The sequence below is a fragment of the Myripristis murdjan genome, chromosome 16 (genome assembly GCF_902150065.1).
Source record: "Myripristis murdjan chromosome 16, fMyrMur1.1, whole genome shotgun sequence".
Lineage (NCBI taxonomy): Eukaryota > Metazoa > Chordata > Actinopteri > Holocentriformes > Holocentridae > Myripristis > Myripristis murdjan.
Genome location: NC_043995.1, coordinates 21,248,299 through 21,276,230, shown reverse-complemented (window position 1 = coordinate 21,276,230; position 27,932 = coordinate 21,248,299). Strand labels below are relative to the sequence as shown.

At 41.2% G+C, this 27,932-nt stretch overlaps 2 protein-coding genes across 2 annotated transcripts; both read left to right on the top strand.

Annotated features, from left to right (window-relative positions):
* Positions 1-89: 89 nt before the first annotated feature.
* On the top strand, positions 90-21,314 carry LOC115373640 (uncharacterized). Its single transcript, XM_030072128.1, has 24 exons — positions 90-133; positions 757-955; positions 1,092-1,272; positions 2,248-2,370; positions 2,693-2,886; positions 4,423-4,573; positions 4,692-4,807; positions 4,908-4,989; positions 5,089-5,223; positions 5,349-5,423; positions 5,528-6,335; positions 14,319-14,489; positions 14,852-15,065; positions 15,214-15,397; positions 16,024-16,164; positions 17,275-17,480; positions 17,588-17,735; positions 19,206-19,324; positions 19,469-19,547; positions 19,712-19,846; positions 19,964-20,038; positions 20,213-20,415; positions 20,534-20,748; positions 20,948-21,314. Exons 1-24 carry the CDS (start codon positions 120-122, stop codon positions 21,312-21,314), a joined length of 4,335 nt encoding a protein of 1,444 aa, XP_029927988.1. The 5' UTR covers positions 90-119.
* Positions 21,315-21,995: 681 nt separating this feature from the next.
* Positions 21,996-27,641, top strand: LOC115374210 (complement C1r-A subcomponent-like). Its single transcript, XM_030073015.1, has 13 exons — positions 21,996-22,025; positions 22,535-22,748; positions 23,212-23,395; positions 24,339-24,479; positions 25,011-25,216; positions 25,315-25,462; positions 25,678-25,796; positions 25,924-26,002; positions 26,173-26,307; positions 26,424-26,498; positions 26,611-26,816; positions 26,940-27,154; positions 27,275-27,641. Exons 1-13 carry the CDS (start codon positions 22,000-22,002, stop codon positions 27,639-27,641), a joined length of 2,115 nt encoding a protein of 704 aa, XP_029928875.1. The 5' UTR covers positions 21,996-21,999.
* The last annotated feature ends 291 nt before the right edge of the window (positions 27,642-27,932 follow it).

Here is a 27,932-nt window from a genome sequence, read left to right as displayed (position 1 = left end):
AGTGAGAGAGAAAACGGGGCACCAGGGGAGAGCAAGAGAAGGAAAATGAAATTTTAAGAAAAGGGGAAGGGAAGGTTTTGTGCTAGATTATTTGCGAGGGGAAACTGGATCAGATCACCATGCTGAGATTAAGGTGGGTTTGAATTTTTGCATTTTAGTGCTATAAACGAGATCATCGTTGCACTGTAATGGTGCACAAAATGAAAATAGGTTGTGGTATCAAAATTTTGATTCACAAACAAAAGACCATGACACTTTTAATGTTTATTGAAATTGCGATACTAAAGGGGAAGAGGTGGGATGATGGATGGTGAATGAGTTGAGGGTGAATCTGAGTTTCTACAGCTGGATCATGGGATCCCCCATGAGGGGATCTGAGTGGGGGCACCGTCTGTGGGTCTCCTCATAAAACTCTGGGTTTCCTGTAATAAGATGAGTAAAAGAGAAATTAAAGAAAAAGGCATCGGGAGAGAGTGGAGGGTGTGGGAACAGATATCAAGAGGAGAAACAAAGTTAGGAGGCCTTATATGTTAGAAAGATGATTGGGACTTAAAGTATGAACTCCATGTATAATGTCATGTGTCACCGTCCATGACCAATGCCGTCCTTTCCCTCAAGCCCATCTTCTTCCCCATATCCATGTTACCAAATATTATGTATTGCTGTATTTTGTACTTTCTGCTCACCGTGCTTTCCCTCTTCCTCCTGCTGCTCATTCCTTTGTATTTCTCTAAAATCTCCACTACTCGCCCTCAGTCTCTGCCTTCTCCTGCTGCCCCACGCGGCCCTCCCCTCTCTGTTAGGATGGGTGCAGTCTCCAGGCTATCCCAGAGGCTACTCTCCCTATGCTAATCTTAGCTGGAGCAGGTGTGCGCCTCAAGGCCACACCCTCTCCCTAAAAATCATCCACCTGGACCTGGAGGACAGTCACGACTGTGAAAATGATGCCCTGAAGGTTAGTTGTCAGAAAGGTGAAAGGTCAGGTGGTTGGTGAGCCACGCATTGTATTTGGTACACCCTAACTCCATTATTGTTGTTGCGAGTTACAATATAATATCAGTCTCTTACCTCTACTCGCATTCCTCTTCTAGATCTTTTCAAATGGAAACCTGCTTTCCATCCTCTGTGGAAAAAGGACATTTGAGGAGCTACAATACGATGTAAATCCTTTGCTCATCTCTGCCCCCGGTGGCTGCCTCTCTCTTTCGTTCCATTCCGACTACTCAAATGTCAAGAGGCACACAGGCTTCAGAGGCTTTTATACAGTGCAAGGTGAGAAGGAGAGGAGAAAAGGATGTGGAATGGTGGGTTTATGGTTTTTGTTTCTTCTATTTTTATCCACCTTCCATTTACCCCAAGACAGTTAGCACAGCTGAAATTCTCCAGTTTACACGTGTGTGTATCTTATCATTGCAAATACTTTTGTAGTGACAAAACTCTAGCAGCCGAGTATTATCTGTTAAAGCTAACATGAAATTAGATTTTTTTTTATCCAACCATTTCCCAAATTAAAAAAAAAAAAAAAAAAAAATGTTGTTAGGACTATTTTGTGTAATGGGAATTATGTCTGCTTAACAATCTGGGCAAAAACAAGTAAGTAACTATAATCATGACATCACTGTGATGAATGGCTTTTGTTGATTTAAAAGTAACTCAGATGGATATAGGCCTCTTGAGAGTATTTTAGATGCATTTTGTGGAGATGCAAGAGTTAAAAGAAAAGACAGAGACTTACAGTTGCATCAGACTAGAGAACAGCAATAGGGTATTATAATTACACTAGAAAACAAGATTCCTGATAAAAGACAGCCGACATGGATTTAGTGGTCCGTAGTAACCAGAACTATAACTACAAGTGAAAGTTAATACAAAGCATGCTAAAGCTTGGGAGGATATCTGATAATGAAAAGTAATCATTTAGCACTCAAAAAGAACACAGAGATTGAACATCAGTTGGGTTCTGTTGAGTTTAAAACATCAGCAACTCATTGCCATCGTTGTTCAGGAGCTGAGACTTCCAATATGGCCGTGACAGGCAATATCACAGCACCTGAAAGCCCTGTATAGATGAAAATGAATTAATATGTGGCACTGGTGTATTTTCTTTGCAAAATGTGTGAGGACATTTGGTGGTGGCGTCTTGAGTGGTTTACACTACTGAACGATGCGGCTTTGATGTTTCAAATGTGTTAAACCCTCCATGTCCTGTGTCGCTCCATCTGATGCTCCAAACATTTCCTCCCTCAGACTACGACGAATGTGACGACCCAGACAACCAATGCACGCAATTCTGTCACAACTTCATCGGTGGTTACCGCTGCTCTTGTCGCCATGGTTACCATCTGGACACTGACAAGCACACTTGCACCGGTACAGCTTACCCTTGGAAACAGTAAACAGAGAGATTAGTCAAGAGAGTTAATAAATGGTTAAATGTGGGATCACCAAAATAAGGAGAAATGAAAGAAGAAGTGAAAACAAGAAAACAGAAGAATGAAAAAGCCAGCATCAGGAAACAAAAAAGGAGGAGGAAATTATTCTTTTAATAGGAAAATTACTTCACATTTATAAGTTGCTTAAGGTGCACTCGCATAGATAGAAACTGATCATATAGTGTTGTGATTATGATGATGATGGCAGTGAAGAGGAGAATAATAATAACAATATCTCCCATGCTGTCCCTTAACCACAGTGAGCTGTACTGAGGACCTGTCCGGGCTGAAGAAGGGTGTGATATCCAGTCCTTCCTGGCCTGGTCCATATGCTGAAAACGCCCACTGCTTGTACACGTTGTCGGTGGAGGATCACTTACAGCTGGAGCTGCATTTCGGTGATGGCTTTGATGTGGACCAGAACACTGATGGACAGTGCATCGACTCGGTGGAGGTACATACCTGCACCAAATGGAAGTTTGCGCTCCCTTAAAGAGGAACTAAACCACAAATCCAAATTTCGTTGAAGCCTGACCTCTAATGGTGAAAGATAGGATGCTTGGTTGTGGATGGTGATGTCACCGCCCGTTGTTCTCTGTGGGTGGCACCGAAGACCAAGCACCCTGTTTTTGACCATTTACGCTTCACGTCACATATATATATGGATGTGTGTGGAGCATTCTGTCCCTACTCTCTGTTCCTTTCATCCATATTTGTACATGTTTTTAGGAAGCTGATGAATATAAATAAAATGGAGCAGCGCCACCAGAAGTTGTGGGGCCATTGCAGCCAATAGCTTTAGAAATCAGTCAATGAGCGAGACACAAGGAAAGAAATTCTCTCTTTGGTAATACTGCAGAAAATCATCCTCTGTCTTCCTGTTGCGATATATTGAATGGCCTTGCAGACCACCACTGGTTTTACACCGCTGACTCCACATTTGACTCTTTCTTAGCAGGTCCATTATTCTGATCCCCACCACCATCGCCTTGTTAGTTGTTCTCTAAAACGCTTGACTCTTTGCTGCCCTCTAGTGGATGTATTGCATTGAAATATGTGGGCAGTGACGGCTGCAACCTTTGAAATGGACATTTATTTTCATACGTAAAGGGAGTATAAATGAGCCTTTAGAGGTCGGGTTTCATTCAGACCACATGTTCCCTCTAGTCCCTGAGGTGTGCCTTCATGTACGTCTGTTTATATGTTTTGTGTATGTGTGTGTCCATGAGTGCTGGTTTGATTGTATTTATTGTATATTTATGCCACTTAGAGTGTTGTGTGGCATTCTTCTACACATTTCTCTGTTTTCATGTCTATTTCAACCTATCTAGTATGTACGTGTAAATAGATACTACAAATAAAGCAAACAGACAAATACAGTGACCTATTTCAGCAGAGACGTCAGAGCAGAGAGACAGTGAGGGAAAGGGAAAGTGCTCCGGATGCAGGTTCGTTGTCTTGTCCAAGGACGCCCTGACAGAGCATCCTCTGCCTCCATTGGATCCACTACCATGTATGGTCAGAAACAGGGGTGCAGTAGGAGTCAATTTCTGTACCCAGAGGTACAATCTACAAAAATGTATCCTAGGGCTAATTGTTGAACCTCAAAGTAATTATTTGAACCTTTTTCAGTGCCAAAAAGGAACATATATGTTCCCAGGCAGTAAAGGGTAAATGTTGTGTACTGTTTCCTCTAAATTTTAAGGTACAATATCAGGAGACAGTGTTTGTTAGGCAAAATGCAATGAATATATGAATATAAATTTTTAAATACATACATACATACATACATACATACATACATACATACATACATACATACATACATACCCTAATATATAATTTAATTGGGTAAAAAAATTTTGGTACCCAGTGTCAAAGGTACAAAAACTGTATCTTAGAGGGTGCTGCCCCAGTGACAGACTGCTGTACCCCCATAAGTACAATTATGTGCTTTATTTTCTGAGAGTGTGCATTCTCTTTTTTGTAGGTTGTGACTTCCTCTGGGACTCTTGGCCCGTACTGTGGCCGCACACCTCCGTCCTCCCCTTTACTCACTCACTCAAATCACGTCCAAATCCGCTTCACCTCCGACGGCTTTGGCTCCAACAACGGCTTCAGTGTTAGCTTCAAGACCAGAGGTACAGCAGCACCGTCATCTGTGCCACGCTGACACAGACAACATGATTTATGAGGTGTTTTTTTGTTGAAAACTATACACAAGATCATCAAAAAAGCGCTTTCAAATGTTCATTGCAGCCAAGGTCTGTCCAGGAGTGGTGACTGCCCAGTCGTCTGCTGCTCCTCGGAAAGCAGAGTATCAGCAAGGTGAAACCGTGACGGTGACCTGTGAGCTTGGTTACAATGTGGATACTGTAAGTACACAGAATACTTGAGAGCTAGGACCAGATGTGTGTTTGAAGTAAATACTTTATGCATAAGAGTTATACCTAATGAGATTCTCCTTTTATAAAGTATGAACAGACTCTGAGCATGTCTGAGTATGAGACAACCTGCCAGAAATCAGGCGTATGGAGTCCCATCTACAGCTGTGAACGTGAGTTTCAAAGTCACCAGTTTCAGGCTTTTCAAAGAATTTAGTAGTGAGTGCCTTTGACTTTATTTTATTTATTTTCTTGTGTCTCCTTCCCCTTAGCTGTGAATTGTGGAATACCAAATATTCCAGATGATGGCATCCTTCAGGTGGCGGACTCTGATAACCCGAGCACCATGTTTGGAGACGAGATTGAGTTTAAGTGTAGTTCAAAGTACTACACACTGCAAGGAGAGGGTGATTAAAGAAAACGTACTTTTTCTGTGACCATTCAAAAATACTACATGTCACATGTGCTCTTGAGTAGACAAAACCGCTCTCTTTGATTTCATTGTCTGTCACCAATTTGTGCACTCTTCCAGATACATACATTTGTAACGGCAGTGGTTTATGGGTGTCAGCTGGCGGAAACACAGAAATGCCAAAATGCTTTGAAGGTAGAACTTTCAGTATCATTTTTACATTTTCTAATATCAGTCATCAATTATTTGGAGCTGTTTCTGTTTCACACAAATGTGCTGATGACTCTCTGTGTTTTCAGTGTGTGGGAAGCCCGAAACGGATGGTTCATCTGCGGGTAGGATTTTGGGAGGCAAGAAGGCAAAACTGGGGGAAATACCTTGGCAACTTTTGATTAGATCTCCAAGAGGAGGAGCATCACTGATCAATGACAGATGGGCTGTGACAGCAGCTCATGTTGTGGATGGGTTAGGGCAAACCTCTTTACGCCTCTTTGGTGGATTGGTCGAAGGAAAGAAACTGCAAACGTCTGATGTGGTTGTCATGGATGCTGAAAAAATCATAATTCATCCCAACTATGATAAGCTTAGCGCTACTAATTTTGACAATGATATTGCTCTTATCAGATTTACTTCCAGGGTGGAACTAGGCCCGAACCTCCTTCCCATCTGTCTGCCAGAGGCAAATGGAGGCTTGAAGGAAAATGAACAAGGCACAGTTTCAGGTTGGGGGATTACAGAGAGAGATTCTTCAATGGTTTTAAGTCGGGTCTTACAGTATGCTCACATTGCAGGCTACTCCCCTCGAGAATGTCAGAAAACACCGCAGTATAATAACATCCCCATGGTTTTCACTAATAACATGTTCTGCGCTGGAGCAGAGGGCATGGACAGTTGCAAGGGAGACAGTGGGGGTCCCTTGGTTTTACCCATGTTGGGGACCGGGAACAAGAACAACAGAGGGCCTTATCGCCTGGAGGGCATCGTGTCCTGGGGAGCCAACTGTGAGGTGAAGCAGTACAAGGGTTATTATACCAAAGTGGAGAATTATGTAGACTGGATCAAAGAGACCATTGAAAGAGTAGAGAAAGAGGAAAGAATGGATGAATAATTCACTTGTAACACCTGGTAACCACAATAATCAAAGTAATGTCTGAATAAAAATGTTAATGTAATTGAAAAAATAACTCTGATAATCAAATATAGCATGTTAGCATTAATAACATGCTTGGATCACAGTCTGAATTCATATATTCCAATTATATTAAAAAGAATCACATGCAATTATTAATTACAGATAATTTGTATTTTTGTATTTTGTTTTGTAGCCTCTCATCATTTCTTATGTTTGATTGCATTTTTTTTTTTTTTAAATCATATTGAATAAATAAACATTTTATGTTTACATATCTAATAAATTGTGATTTTCTGAATCAGTCCTGGGATTCTTTGGGTCACAATATTACAATCCTTTGAATTGTTTGCCATGCCCATTTTTGAAATCATTTGTTTCCTAACTATCAGAGGGTGAAAACAGAAGAATCATTTGCACTAACAGCAGAAAAAAGTTTCGGCCCAGTTGTTCCCTGTGTATGTCATGTGACCCCAGTTGCTCTCAATAAAAAAATAATTCTCTGCTGTTGCTTCCTCATTTGAGTTTTTAATAGTATTTGCAGAACAACTCTACATGGTCCTTTAGCACTTTGTGGTGTGACTGATTTACTGAAAAATTAGACTTGGCTGAAGTCTTATCTTTTTTCTGTCATTTCATCCTTTACAGATTGAAGGCAAAGCATGAGGTCAGCCTGTGTAAGTGCACGGTGAAAGATTCGGGTTGGTCATGGGTCAGGGCAGCAAGGTCGACTTTCCATGCACACTGGCTGATTGGGACATGTCAAACGTTGCTGGAAAGGGGCGGGGCTTAACACAAACAAGAATGTAGTTTCCAAATATTTCCACGCAACACCACAAAACCTAAGGAGGATGGTCATTAGGCCAGCAAAGATGTAATTCTCTCTCTCTCTCTCTCTCTCTCTCTCTCTCTCTCTCTTCTCTCTCTCTCTCTCTCTCTCTCTCTCTCTCTCTCTCTCTCTCTATCCCCCCCTCTCTCTCTGTAAGGGTCAAGGATATAAATAGGAAGTCTTTTATAGTTTGACCAAAAATGTCTGAAAGCCAGTGTTTCCCGGTCAACTAACTCTGACGTGTCTTATTTTATAGAGAATTTTGTCATTTCTTATTTTATAGGGGATTTTGTCATTTCCCCTGCATTGCAAAATATGGAGTGATTTGGCAGTGAATGAGTGCTTAGTCACGGACGCGAGGCAAACTGCCATCTTATACCTTGTAGGGTTTTTTTTTTTTTTTTTTTTTTTTAACACCATAGTAGGTGTTAATCATTCATTGGAATTAGTTTAGCTAAAGTGATCCATTTTAGGTCTGTGTGTTATTATCTTATGCCATATAAATAGTGCATTAAGTCTGACATGTGCAGAGGAAATATTCGTTCACTAGAGTCAGGGCATGTTTAAAAACAAGGTAGAAAGCCCTTACGCCCTTAAGTAGAGAGCACTTACGAAGGTACTTTGACTTTGTTTTTACCCAACACGATGTATTCACCAAATTAGGTTAATCACAGTGAAAAACGCTGTGTATATGTGAAATACTGAGAACAAGCGTCAAATTCTGCCCGTCTACCAGAACCATTTCTATAGTATTGCCACAACAAATCCACTAATTATTATTCAACAAAATTGTAGTAGACACCTGTGACTACAGTGACATTGCTTTGATCAAACTGGAGCACCAGGTCATTTTCCACTCATGGCCTGATTAACAGAGAATCAGACTTTTTGGTGCACTCTTGGTCTTTAAGTTTACATGTGTCATTTTTGGATTTGCTGGCTTTAGAGTCTTGCACAATTTCCACAAATAAGGCCTGACTTGTTTTTTCATTTCGCTGTTACTTCTCCAATCCATCTCATTCAGTTTCCCCCTTTCAGACTGGTGTCACCTTTTGGGTTTATTAAATTAAATTGAATTACACAGGGCAACATGCGCCTCCCTGTGGTGGACCAGAAGACCTGCAGTATTTTTTATCAACGATGCAAAGAGGACAAAGGAAAATACCAAGTCTGTCAGATAACATGTGTTGTAATGGAATGTCTTATTAATATTTGCCCTGGAGGACAGAGGAAGTTTGTGAGTTGCAGGAATTGTCAGATGAAGTGCTGACTGCGACCAGCTGGGCAGATATGGAGTCACTACCAGAGCTGGCAACCACCTGGATGGGATCAACAAGACCATGCAGGACTCCTAAACTATAACAAGTCAGGGCTGGACATTTGTCCACCATCTGTCCTTTGAATACCATCACTGAATTAAAGAAAATGTTATATGCTTTATTTATACACACTGAATAGGACATCAGGATAAAATGAGGCAAGACATAATGAAGCTTTTATTTGCCCTGGCGTGTGGTGAAAATAAGTTGTTGCAGCTGGATGAAGTGACAGGATGAAGCAAGGAAAAAAGAAAAATAGAAAATAAGGCTAGAGTATAAAATAAATTATAGCTGCTGCGCAGCAATGGTCGGGGCCAGGCAATTTTGCAACAAGTGTAGAATTGGAAGATGGCATTCTAATGTGCGTTTTGCATCAGCTGAGGTTTAAGTTCACAATTTTGGGCATGAAGGGCAATGCTCTATCTCACTGAGCTAATTAGCAAGTGACACCACAGTGATATGTTTAAAACTTCTAGCTTATCACGGGAATTACAGCTGCAACAATAAGTACGGTAAATCAAGTTAAAGCTTGAACTCACAATCTCTGAGACCAAGGACCATCTCCTATCACACTGAGCTAATTGGCAAGAGCCATCTCTTTTGAGGCTTCACAAATTGACTAAGCCAGTCACATGATTGCAGCTGCCTATGCATGGAAAGGCAGATTTCAAACCACTGTAAAAAAAAAAAAAAAAATCAGTCATCAAGACAAAAATGTGAAAATACACATCTTGCATCTAGACAGCATGGAGATGCTGGTAATTTGTTTTTAACAATGATTGATTTGCTCCATAAGTGAAAAACTCACTTTAATTGTAAAGGGTACAAAGGTTGTTTCAGTATTGGGGCTACATTTTGATGGAAATTGCAAAGCTGTAGCACATATGGTTGATTTATTATAAATTTTCAAAGTATTGAAATTTAGAGGCTTGCGGTAGTGCCACCATCAGGACTATTGGCTTGTGTGGGCAGCTGAGGAAATCTGGCATGGGACTGGACCTTTGTGCAAAGTTTGGTGAGTTTTGGCACATGGGAATGTGCCACAAGCTGAGGCTTGAACTCACAATCTTTGATACCGAGGACTGGCCTCTATCTCACTGATCTAAAACAGTACAGTGGAGGAAATAATTATTTGATCCCTTGCCGATTTTGTAAGTTTGCCTACTGACAAAGAAATGAACACTCTATAATTTTAACGGTAGGTTTATTCTAACAGTGAGAGATAGAATACCAAAAAGAAAATCCAAAAAATCACTTAATATAAAAGACATAAACTGATTTGCATTTCATTGAGTGAAATAAGTATTTGATCCCCTAGCAAAACATGATGTAGTACTTGGTGGCAAAACCCTTGTTGGCAAGTGAAGAGGTCAGACATTTCTTGCAATTGATTACCAGGTATACACACACATCAGGAAGAATTTTGGTCCACTCCTCTTTGCAGATCATCTCCAAATCCTTAAGGTTTCGAGGCTGTCATGTGGCAACTTGAAGCTTCAGCTCCCTCCACAGATTTTCTATGGGATTAAGGTCTGGAGACTGGCGAGGCCACTCCATGACCTTAATGTGCTTCTTCTTGAGCCACTCCTTTGTTGCCTTGGCCGTATGTTTTGGGTCATTGTCGTGCTGGAAGACCCATCCACAACCCATTTTCAGTGTCCTGGCGGAGGGAAGGAGGTTGTCACTCAGGATTTTGCGGTACATGGCCCTGTCCATCCTCCTGTCGATGCGGTGAAGTCGTCCTGTCCCCTTGGCAGAGAAACACCCCCAAAGCATAATGTTTCCATCTCCATGCTTGATGGTGGGGATGGTGTTCTTGGGGTCATAATCAGCATTTCTCTTCCTCCAAACACGGTGAGTTGAGTTGATGCTAAAGAGCTCAATTGTGGTCTCATCTGACCACAGCACATTCTCCCAAGCATTCTCTGAATCATTCAGGTGTTCATTGGCAAACTTCAGACGGGCCTATACATGTGCCTTCTTGAGCAGGGGGACCTTGCGGGCACTGCAGGATTTTAATCCATTACTGCATAGTGTGTTACCAATGATTTTCTTGGTGACCATGGTCCCAGCTGCCTTGAGATCATTAAGAAGCTCCTCCCGTGCAGTTGTAGGCTGATTTCTCACCTTTCTCATGATTATTGATACCCCACAAGGTGAGATCTTGCATGGAGCCCCAGACCGAGGTCAACTGATGGTCATTTTGTGTTTCTTCCATTTTCGAATAATTGCACCAGCAGTTGTCTCCTTCTCACCCAGCTTCTTGCTTATGGTCTTGTAGCACTTTCCGGCCTTGTGCAGGTCTATAATCTTGTCCCTGACATCCTTAGACAGCTCTTTGGTCTTGCCCATGATGGAGAGGTTGGAGTCTGATTGATTGATTCTGTGAACAGCTGTCTTATATACAGGTGACAAGTTGAGACAGGTGTCTTTTATCCAGGTAACAAGTTGAGATTAGTATCTATTATTAGTTGAGTATCTAATAGGTCTGTGGGAGCCAGAATTCTTAATGGTTGCTAGGGGATCAAATACTTATTTCACTCAGTGAAATGCAAATCAGTTTATATCTTTTATATAATGTGATTTTCTGGATTTTCTTTTTGATATTCTATCTCTCACTGTTGGAATAAACCTACCAGTAAAATTATAATAGTGTTCATTTCTTTGTAAATAGGCAAACTTACAAAATCGGCAAGGGATCAAATAATTATTTCCTCCACTGTAGCTTCACAAACTGACTGAGCCAATCACTGACGTGCAGGACAGCAGCCATCCATGCATGGAAAGGCATATCTTAAATTCAGTTATTCAATTCAGTTATTAAGACAATTTGATTGATAATTTGTTTTTAACAATGATGATTTCCTCCATAAGTGAAAAACTGATGTTTAAAAATGCCATTCTTGCATTGACTCCAATTGTTCACATGAGAGCAAAATTCAAAATGCTGTCAAAAATTGAGTTTTTGAAATACAGTTGTGAAATTTACCACACATCATCTACTATGTCTCCAAAATTTTGTCAATTTTTTTCATGAACATTGAAGATTTATTTAACAAGAATTTGCAAGTGTATGTTTTCAGTACTGTTTACAGTTAAACATTTTGATGCACTGTGGGGTCAATTTTTGATAAATCAAAAATCTGTGTGGATTATTTGTGTAGGACAGTCTGAAGATGCTCTGTAGCAAGTTTGGTGACATTGGAGGAAAAATTGTGGGAGGAGATAGGTTTAATAAGTTTTACATTAAAAAAAAAAAAAACAGAGTGGTGGATTTCATAATTTGCATAGGTTTAAGTGCACAAAAGTTTCTTCAGTATTGGGGCTACATTTTAGTGAAAGTTGCAAAGCTGTAGCACATATGGTTGATTTGTTATGAATTTTCAAAGTTTTGAAATTTAGAGGCTTGCTATAGCGCCACCATCAGGACTATTGGCTTGTGTTTGCATCTGAGGTAATCTGGCATGGGACTGGACCTTTGTGCAAAATTTGGTGATTTTTTGTGCATGGGAAGTAGGACTTCCTTGGAAGAAAGAAAGAAAGAAAGAAAGAAAGAAAGAAAGAAAGAAAGAAAGAAGAAGAACACACAGGAACACAAAAGGGTCCTGGCAGCTTAGGCTGCCCGGCCCCTAATGATAAAATCACTAAAAATATAAATATTCAAAAAATAAAAACAAATAAATAAGCAATAAAAATAAATGATAAACTATTGTGTGTGTGTGTGTGTGTGTGTGTGTGTGTGTGTGTGTGTGTGTGTGTGAATCACGTGATTCATTTTACTTTCACTAATGAAGAAGAAACCCAGAAACCGCTGCAGTTGGCACAATAAATCATTCCCAGGTTGGAGGAGGCAATTTTCCTTCTTCCTAGAGAGAACTATGGAGGTGGTGACCCTTACCCCGACTGCTTCACACTTACCTGCAAACTGTTGTCTATGCATGCTGGAGGTCACAGTTTGATGATGCCAGCAAAACCATGTCATCTGTAATGAGCAGACACACCCTCCTGAGGTCACTATACTGGACACTCTCCCATCCTTGACTACGCCTTCAAATCATGTCCATGAAAATGACAGAAATAGTGATGATGCAAGGTCTTAGCAGAGTTTGACCTTCACTGAGAATAAGCTTGAGTTAGTGCAGAGAATGTGGACAACTCTCACCTTGGTTGTACACGGCAGAAATAGGCTTGCAGCATGTGATGCCGACACCCCATGTACAAGACAGAATCCACATTTTTCCTTGTGAATCTGATGTTGGTGTTCATTTTCCCAGGGAAGCTGGCCGGGGTGACATCCCAATAACTGGAGCACACTCCCTGGCCCCCCTTTTTAGAAGTGGGAACCACCAGGAGTCAGAGCTTGTGCAGGAGGTCATGTGATGCCAGCTAAATGCAGCAGTTCAGAGTACAGAGTCTTCTTAGAGACTCTGGGTAGAGTCCTGCAGAAGGCATCCCCTGTAGACTCATGCTCATGTTGGCAGTGTCAGAGAAACTTAGAGGGAGGTGATTGGGAGAAGCAGCCTCAGTCTGAATCTTGTCACGGATTGCCAATAATCATCATCATTTTTGTGCATAAGGTTGGTCATACGTGTAGCCTACTTGCTACCAGAGCTCCTCAGGCCATCAGCTGATGATGATGACTTTGTAGTCATTTCCTTAGACGTGCGGCTGCATGTTCTGGACATTTAGGTGAAGAGAAGAGCAGAGCTGTCAACTGATCATCACCTGATGGTGACTTGGATCAGATGGTGGAGGAGACTGCAAGAACTCATTGGTAGTCACCATCTGAGAGGGAGGCCAAACAGGCCACTGAGTTCTTGCAATCTCCCCCACCATAAGATCCCCCTCAGTAAAGCCTTTCAGGTGCGGTTAGCTTGGGGGACACCAGACTCAACAGAGTGGTATCAATAGGGAAGTTGTGAAAGCAAAAAGTAGGATGTAGGAGGAATTTGTGGATGCAGTGGAGGAGGACTTTTGGTGGGTCTTACTGGCAAATCGTGCCTCATGAGGAGTAGGCAGGGCCTTGTCTGGGCTGTTCTTAGCAGAGACGGGGGGGTACTGATCTCCACTAAGGATGTAGTCAATACTATGGAGGGAACACACTGAGGAGCTCCTAACCTCAAAAGACAAGCCCTCTGAGGAGGAAGCAGGGCAAGAGGCTTTGGAGGGGTTGTCCCCAGTTTCTTTGGTAAAACTTGCCGAAATAGGTGGGAAGCTCCATAGTGGCATGGTGCCAGGAAATGCTGTAAAGTCTAAATGTTGTTGGGCTGTCATGGCAGACATGTCTCCTCCATGTTGTGTGGATGTTAGGGATAGTCCTGTGGACTGACAGATGGGGATGGCATTCACCTGTAAGAGATACCATCTTAATACTCTCTCTCCTATCAGGCAATGAATTTATCACTAAATGTTAAGTTGCTGCTGCTAGACAACTGAGCAGTTGGTTAGATATTAAGGTGTGGTTTCCTGAAACACAGTTATTTAACAGTGTAGGCTAGAACCAGCATGCATGACTTGATTGTTGTTACTCCAAAGGAGAGCTGACCTCAAATGAGTTGCCTGTTGTTAACAGATGTGAGTAGTGCCTGAAAGCACAGTGCCTGAGGGATTAAAAAAAACATGAGAAACAAAATGAAGTTCTTTAAAATTTCAATTCATTTCAAGAACAATGCTATGAAAAGCTGCACAGATTAGTTGAGATTTTTCTTGATATTGTCTTAATCTCAGCTGGTCTCTAATTCTCTATTTCTCTATCTTACTTCAATATTGATTACATTCTTCTCCAAGTCAAACTTTCATTTGTTTTTGCCAAGTCAAACAAAGACTATTCCTGGCTTTAAAACTGCATTGCTAAATACTGGAAACCACAGGCTGCATGACATTAATGTTCCACTGAATCTGGGGCATTTGCTCCCACAACAGCAGATCAGCTCTCTCACAGAAATACCTTTTCCAGACATGGGCTGGACCTGGTGTATCATCGGGTAAGTTTGAGCTGAATGCTTAACTCCTTTGTTTGTTTTCCTGAACTAGTTTTTGTCATGAATTTCTATCTCTGTTCAAAAATTCCTAATATACTTGCCTTTAGTGTGGAGCTGCTTCCTATATGCCTAGTAAGTGTGAGAATGTGTTATGTAAGGTGAAAAACCAGCTTTTCAGATGCGCAGTTTTTAAAGCTGTCTATTTCTCAATGCGCCACATGGGATAAATCATGGGGCTGCAACAGTTATGTGATTGCATTACTGTGTTTGTGCCTTTTCTGTTTGTATCAACTTTGGACCCTGCAGCTCAGTTTACCGCAAATTGATAAACAGATCAAAGTTTCTCTGTCACTGCATGGTTTTAGGTTTCTGTTTGTGTCAGCGTGTGAGTGTTGGCGGCTGCCTCGCTCCGAGCCTGTCATGCATGGGGCGGTCCAATCCCGCCACTATCCCAGTCCTTACCCTCCTAACCAGCTGCAGCAGTGGGACCTCAATGTACCTGAGGGCTACCAGATCCAGCTCACCTTCACACACTTGGACATTGAGGCTTCCGCAGGCTGCTTTTATGACTCCCTCACGGTCAGCTCCACATGTCCATGCACAATTACAAACATACATAGCCAAGGATGTAGCATTCAAGTCCCTAAATTGAACCTGACTGAAACTATTGTTCACTCTCTGTTGTGCTAAAATAAGTTCCTTCATTTACATTCCTTCCATTTTTCAGGTTCTCTATGATGACAAGGTCTTAGGGAAGTTTTGTGGCCAGGAGAATTCGGCTGATGGGCATCACCCGGGCAACCAGCCCATCCTGTCTCCAGGCAACAAACTCACCCTCATATTCCAAACAGATGACACCAATCCTGAGCTCCACCAGAACATCGGCTTCTCTGCTTACTACCAGGCAATAGGTAACAATTTTCATGTTTCTGTCAGCTTCTTGGCCTCTCCTCTCTTCTCTGCATTGCATTGTCTCCCCACACCTCTATTTCCTTTTTTATTTTATTTTATTTTTTTTTATTTGGCCTACATGACTGAGACAGTGCGCATTAAAATACAATACTGTAAATGTGCAATAGTTAGCCAGAGCATAGTTTTTTTTTTTTTTAATCTGTAATCCCTGGAGAAGTGTTTCATAGTCTAATTAAAAGTGAATAACAGTGAAATGATTTTTTTTTAATGTGAAAGACAATAAAGTAACAGACACACATTTCGCAGCGTAAGAAAAATGTGTGTTACAAACAGTATGTAATTTCTGCTGACCCATACAACAATATACAAATACTACAGCACTATACAGCAATATGAACCACATGGAGCGAGCAGATGACACATACAGCGCAGTGATAGAGCATAAAACACAATGACAATGGACCACTCACACAGCTGTTAAAGAGACGAGGACAAGATGATGAAAATGATTTGGTTCTCAGGAGAACCAAATCATTGATGATTATGACACAATAGCATGAGCCACATTGTAGCAAGCATCCCAAGTGAAGAAAGATCAAAATGATTTAATTTCTTGTCTCATCAGACAGGGATGAATGTTCAGGACCGGACCCTGCAGATGGCTCAGGTCCACTCTGCTCTCAGATCTGCCTTAACACCCTCGGTTCATACCTCTGTTCCTGCCACCATGGCTACGAGCTCCGTCCAGACCAGCGCACGTGTGTATGTGAGTATTGTGTTTTTGTTTTTCTTGTGCATGTCTATGTGTGCAGTTTTGTGTAGCTCAGCAGTGAGACAGTGGGATTGATGGTGCAAGGGCTCAGGGCTCCACCCTCACTGGAATATCCTCACCAAAAATCTACACATTCCACCACTACAAAGACTAATGCTTTTCAGTGTTCCTAAACCTTTTGATATTTCGTTTTAAATATTCACTGATTAATTATTTGCTCTATATAATGCTTGCAATAATGACAAATACCTATGTTACCAGAGCCTAAAGTGATGCCTCAAACATACTTAGCCTGACCACCATCAAACCCCTCCTCCCCTTGGCTTAAAGTAATAGTTCACCCAAAATGAATATTCAGGCATTATCTGCCTAACTTCTTGTCATCTGAAATTATACTGAAGTTGATACAGTGGGGCCACAAAATGTGAGTTTTAACTCTTGTTTCATCTCACCCTTCACTGCATTTTTTTAAGTTAAGAGGGCCACATGTGAGGCGTCGAAATCCAGCAAATACACCATAATCTCCAATATTTCCCTCACTCATAGTGTTCTGGTTGTGTGTTGTGCACATCAAGCAGAATCTTCTATCAGAGTGCTGGCACTTCCTGTGATTTTAGTTGTCCTCACTAATCCAATTGCACTCACACACCTGTGCATGTGAATACTGTTGTGTTCTATGTGTTTTATTTGTGGTTGTTTTATGTATAGTTTTGATTGAGTGGCTCAGGGTATCCGAGTCATGCTGCCAGGGCTTGGGAATTGATTCCACTGGTACAGTCCATGTCAAAAATGTTTGCAGTATGTATTTGTATTCTAAAGATTATTTATTTATTTATTTATTGCTCTCAAATCCTGGTCATGTTACCAAATTTGCTTATGCAGTGTGACCAGCAATCAAAAAAAAAAAAAAGAAAAAAAGAAAAAAACAAAAGCAAACACACAGTGAATAAGGTTATGTAGTTCCATCTCAGCCCCCACCTAAAACTACTGAAAGTTAACAGGGTCAACTTTTGATGGCTTCACTGTGAAGTTAACTATCGCTTTCATACCATGGATGAATAATTTCTATATGATGACTTACTCCTCCTCTTGTTGCCTACCCAGTATCTTGTGGTGGTGGTATATTTGATGAGCCTGAGGGACACCTGACCAGTCCAGGATACCCTGACCAGTCACCTCACGATCTGTCCTGCCAGTACATCATCTCTGTTGAACCCGGCTTCACTGTCACTCTCAACTTTACCGACAACTTCCACATTGAGAGCATAGACACTGATCAAGGCCCCACCTGCCCGTATCACTGGCTGCAGGTAACGCTCAGCATGTTACACACATGTTACACAGTATGTATGTTTTATCAAATAAATGGAAAGGAATGGCTGATAAATGAATTATACACCATTCCTATTGTTGACAGGTGACAATCCCAGAGAGAGAACCCATGAAGCTGTGTGGTGGAAAGAGTCCAGGACTGATGATCACTGAGTCCAACACTGTCAGGCTGGACTACCACACAGATGGGACGGGCCTGAGTCATGGCTGGAGCCTGAACTACAACACTCACAGTGAGGAGGGAGGGAGATAAAGGGCACAGACAACAGTATAAATAGCCTAAGCGAAAGAGCAATGAAACTTCAATTGAGGTAACATGGCCTGGCTTGGTTGTACACGCCATTATCAAGACATTGTGGCACTCAGAGGCATGCCTGTTCACCAGTCACCTGTCTTTGGTCAAAGTTTTAAGGGTCCTATTTTGACTTCTTGTCAACAGTGGTGATTGTAGCTTTCTCTCATAAATAATAGTTGTATAAGAATGTGCAGAATGTGCTTTGATGGTCTACGAGTCTAGGCCAACTCATCCCCAGTCAGTCTCATTTGTGTACAAACAAGCATGGGCTCTCCTGCCACTGGTGTCTTACTGGCTTGGTGCATGTCATGGAAGTGCAAGTAGTGGAAGAACGGTGCTATTACATTTTGACCTGAGGTTGAAGCTAAATCTGCCTAAAGGCTGTACCAACCCAGTCCTTAAACCCCCCCCCTGCCCTGCTTTTGATCCAGCTCTACTATTGCATACTTGATCCAATTAAGAGCTACAAAGGGGCAAATACGAACACCTGCAATAGTAGATGGCATGAGGCTGGCTCTACAGGAAAGGTCATGAGGCTGCCAAAACTGAGAGGGTTCATGTTCTAGAGAGCATGAATGTGTTCATCAAAAATCATGACAATGCACCCAATAGGTTGTGAGGTCTCAAATTTGACATTTTGCCCTAACAGGGGTGCTAGAAGACAGGTGATTGTGACACCAAAATTGATAGGGTTCTCTCACTGAGAAAATAAGCATTGTCCTCAAATTACTTGGCAATCCATCCATTACATATGTAGAGATATGCTGTGTTCAAGTCAAATATTTGACCTGAGAGTGTTTTTTGAGGTCATACAGTCACCATAATGCAGATGAATCTCCTTTAGGGGGTATAAATGCCCTCTAAAGGAAAGGTCATCAGGCCACCAACACTGACAGGTTTCATCCGTGTTTACAGAGCCGTTTTTCATGTTTTCTGAATATGAATCAGAATTAATTGTCATAAGTTAGGTTCAACTTCTAAGGTACCAAAGAATATTCGGTAACACTACAATAACAGTACAACAATTACCGTTACTTAATGTTAGTTAATGCCGTAATGGTTAATTAACTGTTAGTTAATGATTATTATGGCATTTACTAATGTTAATATTATCTACAATAACCCTTAAATAACATATAAATGAATACCTTAGCATGAATAGCAATAGTTAACGGTTAGTTAACTGTTACTTAATGTTTACCTGTTACTTAATGTTTATTATGGCATTAACTAACGTTAATTGTTGTACTGTTATTGTAAAGTGTTACCGAATATTCTGTATACACTTATGAAACTGATATTTGTGATGTACAGATACTATTATAATGACTGTTGATGAGGGCTAAAAAGAGGATCTGTTTGATGTTTTAACTATAGATGCTGAACATTTGATCTGTGATGTTTTCAGGGGTGAAGTGCCCGTCTCCTGGTGTTGTGGCTAAAGGCAGGGTCACTCCTGTCTTACCTGAATATCTCTACAGAGACTACATCTATTTGCGCTGCGACCAAGGATACAAGCTGATGAAGGTTAGATGAAAGTTAAGTTGTTGTTTTTTTCTTTTAATGTATGACACCAGTAGGAGTCAGTTGTTTATATATTCATTGTTTCAATCAGGAAAACTGATTTGATATAGCACATTCCCTGAGTTCATTCCCCACTCTCTCTGTCAGGACGGTAGGGAGCTTGAGAGTTTCTCCACCATGTGTCAAAGCAACGGACAGTGGCATCTCTCTCTCCCAGAATGCCAGAGTATGTTCACATCACACAGAAACATCAAATAATTCAGTGTAAAATTACTTGAAGATTTACTGAAACTCAGTTACATAAATTAGGAGACACAATTTTAAAATAAGCAAATACACTATCTGTTCCTGAGTGGGAAAATATTATGTTGTTCTGTTGTTCTTCTCCAGTCATTGATTGTGGAGAGCCTGAACCACTGCTGAATGGAGGGGTAACCTTCATATCTGGCTCTCAGAATCAGTACCGCTCTGTCATTCAGTATCACTGCAATGAGCCATTTTACTCTCTGCTCGGGGGTGTAAATGGTGAGACATTTATATTGTAACAAGAAAATAAATGTCATTGAAAACATGGCAAAATTTGAGTTGTAAGTCTTCCAACAATTTCTGTCTTCTCTCTCTTTTTTTCTCTTTGGTCTTCAGTGAGCTACACCTGTGCAGCAGACAGAAAGTGGAGAGATAACAATGACATTCATCTGGCTCCAAAATGTATACCAGGTATTGTTTTTTGAGATCAAAAAATTACACCCAACAGTAATCTAGAAGTTAGTCTACAATTATTCTTTCATATAAAACATGCCTTTTGCTTTGGTATTAAAATAAAAGGTGCTGTGCACCCATCATTTGCATGTGAACCTCACATATTCTCACACGTATCTGTGTCCCATCCAGTTTGTGGCCAGCCCACAAAACTCATCTCTGGCTTTCAGAGGATCTTAGGGGGGGCTACAGCTCCAGACAATACTATCCCCTGGCAAGTGATGTTGACAGTAAATGGTAGAGGAGGTGGCATGGTGATTGGAGACCACTGGGTTATGACTGCAGCTCATAACCTGGTAGATAAGGGAGTGACTGTGGCAAAAGAGGGAGTACAGGTAAGTAACTACTAACAACTACTAAGTAGTACTACTAACTAGTATAGTATACTCTTTCATAAGATTGGTGCTTCTTTTTTGGTTTGAATGGGTAAGTTATTATCTTGTTGTTTAACAGGTTTACATGGGAAGTAATGATGTTGAATTAATGAAGACCTCACCTGTGGATGTGGCCTCTCTCCATGTTCACCCCCAATATAACAACCCCGATAAGTTAGATTACAACCATGACATTGCCTTGATCAAACTGCAACATCCACTCACATTCAACTCATCCATCATGCCAATATGTTTGCCAGCTAAGGGCGTCACATACAACACAGGCCTAATGGGGTAAGTAGAGAACCAGAATTTCTGGTTTACCCAAGTTATTTTAAGATTACACAGGTCTTTTTATTATGTTGTGCCAACTTTCACTCTTGTAGAATATATTTGAGGCAGGTATTTTTCTTTTTGGTTTACCATCAGTTCTCAAATAAAACTCTTAGTTTCTTGTCTTTAATTTCTTTTTACTTTCTCTTTTGCTTTTCAGACTGGTTTCAGGCTTTGGCCTTGAAAATGTTGGTGATTCATATTACATTGCAAATAAACTGAAGTACATACGCCTCCCTGTGGTGGACCAAGCAAAATGCAGTCATTCTATTAATGAAGCAAAGAAGACAAATGCTGATGTACCAAGTCTGTCAGATAACATGTTTTGCGCCGGGGTCCCTGAGGCAGGGAAGGACTCCTGCCAAGGAGACAGTGGAGGTGCCCTCGCCATCAGGCAAGGTGGTCAGTTCTGGGCTGCAGGGATTATCAGCTGGGGGATTGACTGTGGACAGCCGGGCAGATATGGAGTCTACACCAAAGTTGCCAACTACCTGGACTGGATCGTCACAACCATGCAGGAGAACTGAAACATAATGAGTAAAGGTTGGACATCTGTCCATCATCTGTCCTTTATATGCCATTACTTAATTAAATAATGATGGTGTTTCATCTATCTACCTATTTACCTGTTTGTGTGCTCATTTGCTCATATGATTTACCTACACACTTACTCTCTTGCTGCTAAGCACTTAAGAACTTGGTTATGTCACCAGATGTACCTTTCTCCAGGACACACTTGTTTTACAACAGAATATGCCACACCATAGACCAGAACCATCCCACATGAACTGCAATTGTTTTGCCAAAGGAGCACTGACCACAAATGAATTGCCTGTTGACAACAGTAGACATGAAATGTCTGAAATACAAGAGTTAAATCAAGAGCCAGAATAAAACCCGTTCTTTAAGCTTTGAGTTCATAACAAGAATAAAATCATGGAAAACTGCTCAAGTCATTCTGTTTCTACTGTATTCTATTGCTTCTACTGCACCCAAAGTCTCTATTTTTCAGCCTTATTTCAATATTGATTCCGTTATTCTACAAATCAGACTTTCATTTGTTTTTGCCAAGACAAACAAAGTCTATTCCTGGCATTAAAACTGCATTGCTAAATACTGGAAACCACAAACCGTATGACATTAATGTTCAGTCGAATCTGACACGTTTGCCTCTCGACAGTGATCAGTTCTCAGACATACCTTTTCCCAGACATGGGCTGGACCTGGTGTATCATCGGGTAAGTTTGCTCAGGATACTTAACTCCTTTGTTTGTTTTCCTGAAGTAGTTCTTGCACTGAATTTCTATCTCCGTTCAAAAATTCATAATATACCTGCTATTCGTGTATACAGTAGTCGAGTTGTAAAAAAAATTCAGGGGGGATGGTTAATTTTTTTCACTTGATGAAGGATGGCAGTTTTACAGGGGGGATGATTTTGACCGTTTTTATTTCAGGGGGGATGCCATCCACCCTCATCCCCCTTCAACTCAAGTACTGAGTGTATAGCTGTGTCCTATATGCCCTAAATTCTATGGGAGTGTATTTTGTAGGGTCACACTCAAATACTTCAGTGGATGGATCCATTTCTCAGTGCAACATATGGAGATATTTTGTGCAGCTGCAACAATTATGCGATTGCATCACTATGGTTGTAACATCTTCTGTTTGTATCAACTTTGGACCTGCAGCTCAGTTTACCACAAATTGATTAGCAGATCAAGGTTTCTCTGTCACTGCATGGTTTTAGGTTTCTGTTTGTGTCAGTGTGTGAGTGTTGGCGGCTGCCTCGCTCCGAGCCTGTTATGCATGGGGAGATCCAATCCCCCCAGTACCCCCGTCCTTACCCCCCCAGCCAGCTGAAGCAGTGGGACCTCCAAGTACCTGAGGGCTACCAGATCCAGCTCACCTTCACACACCTGGACATTGAGGCTTCCACAGGCTGCTTTTATGACTCCCTCACGGTCAGTTCCACATGTCCATGCACAATTACAAACATGCCAGCAATAGCCAGTGATGTAGCATTCAAGTCCTGACATTGGACCTGAAATTACATTATTGGTGAATCTGACTCTTGCGCAAATTTCTAATTTTCTCTGGCGTGGATTAAATGAACTCACACTCAAATACTGAGGACTTGAGACTCAAATCAGACATGACCTTGGTGGTCACTCAGTCTCGGACTTTGATTTGAAGATTAAGGACTTGATTTGGACTTGACAACACAATATATTCCATTTCATATGACAAATAGTGTAATACAGCCCGTACTCATCCACACACACACTTGATTTATTTTCTGTACTGTCCACATACAGAATTACGTTTGTTCATCATTATCAAGCTTCTATTCTTTATACTGTCTTTTCTATTATTGTTTATTCTTTGTTGTCCTGCAGTAAGTCCCATCTTTTGCACATTTTTCAGGTTCTCTATGATCAAAACATACTGGGAAAGTTTTGCGGCCAGCAGAATTCGACTGATGGGCATCACCCGGGCAACCAGCCCATCTTGTTTCCGGGCAACAGACTCACCCTTGTATTCCAAACAGATGACACCAATCCTGAGCTCCAGCAGAACATCGGCTTCTCTGTTTACTACCAGGCAATAGGTAACACTTTTCTATCTTTGTCAGCTTTTCTGTCACTCCCCTCTTCTATCCAATGCATCTCCTTCGTTCTTTCCTTCTTTTCTGTCTTTCTTTTGTTCTTCCTTTCTTTTCCCTGGCTAAATAAATAGTTGAAGATAATACAATAAAGATATGCAAATCATGGCAAACTGTCACAGGTGATGCAGGTACATGGAACCAAATGCTGAAACAACAGGAACAGGAACTGGAGAAAGTTTATTCCCAGACTCAGGTTATAAAAAGGTAAAGGCAAGCAGAATGGGCATGCTTGAAACACAAGGAGCTAAATACAAGGAACATAAACAACCGTAACACCAGAGGACACTGACGGCGGACTGACAAGGAACAATGGGAAACACACGTATAAATACACAGAAGATGAATCACCAGAGCAAGACACAGCTGGAGTGGCAGGACGCAGGAATCTGGAGGGAACTTCAAGGATCGGCTAACGAGGAAGACAATGAGGGTGCAGCAGGGAGCAACACGAGGGCAAAACAAAAAGAAAAGGTGCAGAGGGGAAACATGGGCAGGACTTAGGGCAATACAAAAGGAACAAAGTGACCGAAATAGAGCTAAAGAAAAGCGGAGCAAACATGGAGAATCCAAAAACACAAAAAGTCCAGGCAACAACATGAGAGTCCATGCAGACTCTTGACAGCAAACATTGATACATTCATACATTTTAGCTCAACTAAAATAAATGTAAATACAGACAACATGCATTTAAAGGAACATCAAACAGAACTGAGGAAATAGTAATGAAGTACTCAAATATTAATGAGTATGTAACGTCTGGCAGCCAATGACAAATACAATAGCATGAGACTACTGTTTGTAGATGAGGCCCGGGAACAGAGCTCAGATTTCCTTTCAGTTCAACCATGCTGAAAATGATTTGACTTTCTGTCTGGCTCATTATCAGACATGGATGAGTGTTCAGAACCAGATCCTGCTGATGGCTCAGCTCCACCCTGCTCTCAGATCTGCCTTAACACTCCCGGTTCATACCTGTGCTCCTGTCACCACGGCTATGAGCTCCGTACAGACCACCGCACCTGTGTGTGTGAGTACTGTTGTATTTTATTTGTTGTGTTTTCAGTATAGGTATTATATGTGTATAGTTTTGATTGGTTCAGAGTATCAGAGTCATGCTGCCAGGGCTTGGGAAATGATTCCACTGGTACAGTCCATGTCAAAATTGTTTGCAGTCTAAGGATGTAGCTGATGATTTTTTTTTTTTTTGCTGTCAAATCCTGATCATGTTGCCAAATTTGCTTATGTGGTGTGGCCAGCAGCCAAAAAAATGAAATGGAGAAAGGTTTGCAAATTTTGGCTTAAAGGAATAGGTCACCCAAAAATGAAAACTGAGTCATTATCTGCTCAACCCCATGACAGATAAAACTCCCTTGAAGTTCATGAGACCAAACATACAGTGAATAAGGTTATGTAGTTCCATTTCAGCCCCCACCTAAAACTACTGAAAGTTAACAGGGTCAACTTTTGATGGCTTCACTGTGAAGTTAACTATCGCTTTCATACCATAGATGAATAATTTCTATATGATGACTTACTTCTCCTCTTGTTGCCTACCCAGTATCTTGTGGTGGTGGTATATTTGATGAGCCTGAGGGACACCTGACCAGTCCAGGATACCCTGACCAGTCACCTCACGATCTTTCCTGCCAGTACATCATCTCTGTTGAACCCGGCTTCACTGTCACTCTCAACTTTACCGACAACTTCCACATCGAGAGCATAGACACTGATCAAGGCCCCACCTGTCTGTATCACTGGCTGCAGGTAATGCTTAGCATGTTACCCACAGTATGCATGTTTTATCAAATAAATGGAAAGGAATAGCTGATAAATGAATTGTACATCATTCCTGTTGTTGACAGGTGACCATCCCAGAGAGAGAGCCCATGAAGCTGTGTGGTGGAAAGAGTCCAGGACTGATGATCACTGAGTCCAACACTGTTACGCTGGACTACCACACAGATGGGACGGGCCTGAGTCACGGCTGGAGCCTGAACTACAACACTCACAGTGAGGAGGGAGGAACAAAGATGACAGTAGAAATAAGACAAAAAGCAATGAAACTACAATGAAAGCAATGTGGTCTTGCCAGGTTATAAATGCCATTGTGGAGACATTTTGGCATGCCTGTTGCCTGTTGACAAGACACCTTTGTTGTTTGACACTAATAGTTGTTTAACTATAGATGTGGAATTGCTGTTGAACATTTGCTCTGATGTTTTCAGGGGTGAAGTGCCCGTCTCCTGGTGTTGTGGCTAAGGGCAAGGTCACTCCTGTCTTACCTGAATATCTCTACAGAGACTACATCTATGTGCGCTGCGACAAAGGATACAAGCTCATGATGGTTAAATGAAAATTATGTTTTCCTCTAGTTCTTAACACCAATACTAGACAGTTATTATTCTTTCATTTATTTTCATTGTTTGATATAGCACATTCCCTGAGTTCATTCCTCTTCTTCTCTCTGTCAGGACGGTAGGGAGCTCGTGAGTTTCTCTGACATGTGTCAAAGCAATGGACAGTGGCATTTCTCTCTCCCGGAATGCCAGAGTATGTTCACATCACACAGAAATATAAAAAAAAAAAAAATCAGTGTAAAATTACTTGAAGACTTATTGAAACTTAGTTACATAAATTAGGAGACATAATTTTAAAATAAGCAAATACATTACCTGCTCCTGAGTGGGAAAATATTATGTTGTTCTGTTGTTCTTCTCCAGTCATTGATTGTGGAGAGCCTGAACCACTGCTGAATGGAGGGGTAACCTTCATATCTGGCTCTCAGAATCAGTACCGTTCTGTCATTCAGTATCACTGCAATGAGCCATTTTACTCTCTGCTCGGGGGTGTAAATGGTGAGACATTTATATTGTAACAAGAAAATGAATGTCATTGCAAACATGGCAAAATTCGAGTTGTAAGTCTTCAACAATTTCTGTCTTCTCTCTCTTTTTCTCTCTTTGGCCTTCAGTGAGCTACACCTGTGCAGCAGACAGAAAGTGGAGCGATAACAATGACATTCATGCTATTCCGAAATGTATACCAGGTATTGTTTTTTGAGATCAAAAAATTACACCCAACAGTAATCTAGAAGTTAGTCTACAATTATTCTTTCATATAAAACATGCCTTTTGCTTTGCTATCTGTGTGCCATCCAGTTTGTGGCAAGCCCACAAAACTCCTCTCTAGCTTTCAGAGGATCTTAGGGGGGGCTAAAGCTCCAGACAATACTATCCCCTGGCAAGTGATGCTGAAAGTAAATGGAGGTAAAGGAGGTGGCATGGTGATTGGAGACCACTGGGTTATGACTGCAGCTCATAACTTGGTAGATAAGGGAGTGACTGCGTCAGAAAAGAAAGTGAAGGTAAGTAAGTACTAACTACTAACTACTACTAACTAATAATAACTACCATAGCATACTATATTTGAAAGGTTGGTGCTTCGTTTTTGGTTTAAATGGGTAAGTTATTATCTTGCTGTTTTACAGGTTTACATGGGAAGTAATGATGTTGAATTAATGACGACCTCACCTGTGGATGTGGCCTCTCTCCATGTTCACCCTAAATATAAAAACCTCGATAACTTAGATTATAATAATGACATCGCCTTGATCAAACTGCAACATCCAGTCACATTCAACTCATCCATCATGCCGATATGTTTGCCAGCTGAAGGTTTCACATACACTGAAGGGCTACTTGGGTAGGTAGAGAACCAGACTTTCTGGTGGACTCTTTTAGAACATGTGAAACATATGAAAGCATGGATTTAATGTTACTTCTCAAAAGTCATCTCGCACTGAGGTTTTTCTTTGCTTTTCAGATTGATTTCAGGCTTTGGTCTTATGGAGAAGAATGGCTCCAGGATGGCTACAAATAATCTGATGTATGTACAACTCCCTGTGGTGGAACAGGCGGTTTGCAGAAAGTCTATTAATGAAGCAAAGGAGATATACAGTAGCCTACCAAGTCTGACAGATAACATGTTTTGCGCTGGAGTCCCTGAAGGTGGGAAGGACTCATGCCAAGGAGACAGTGGAGGCCCTCTCGCCATCAAGCAAGGTGGTCAGTTCTGGGCTGCAGGGATTGTCAGCTGGGGGATTGACTGCGGCCAAAAGGGCAGATATGGAGTCTACACCAGAGTTGCCAACTACCTGGGCTGGATCATCAACACCATGCAGGCAAACTGAATTCATAAATTTACAGTCGTTCAACATTCGATGATACTAAAGGTTGTACTGAAAAAAGAAGGAAGAAAGTAGCTGATAAATAAGACATAACAGGAAAATAAAAAGGAGAAATATTGACTTCAGGAGATTTGGATAATAAAGGTTCCACTTTGACAACTTGTCTATAGTAGCTGTATAGAAACAGATGGGGAAAAGTAACTGTGATAATTAAAGTCTGTACTCAGTTTGATTCTTAGGTCACACCTACTTGTAAACTGATTGATTACTGATTTGTAAAGTGATTAAATTGTA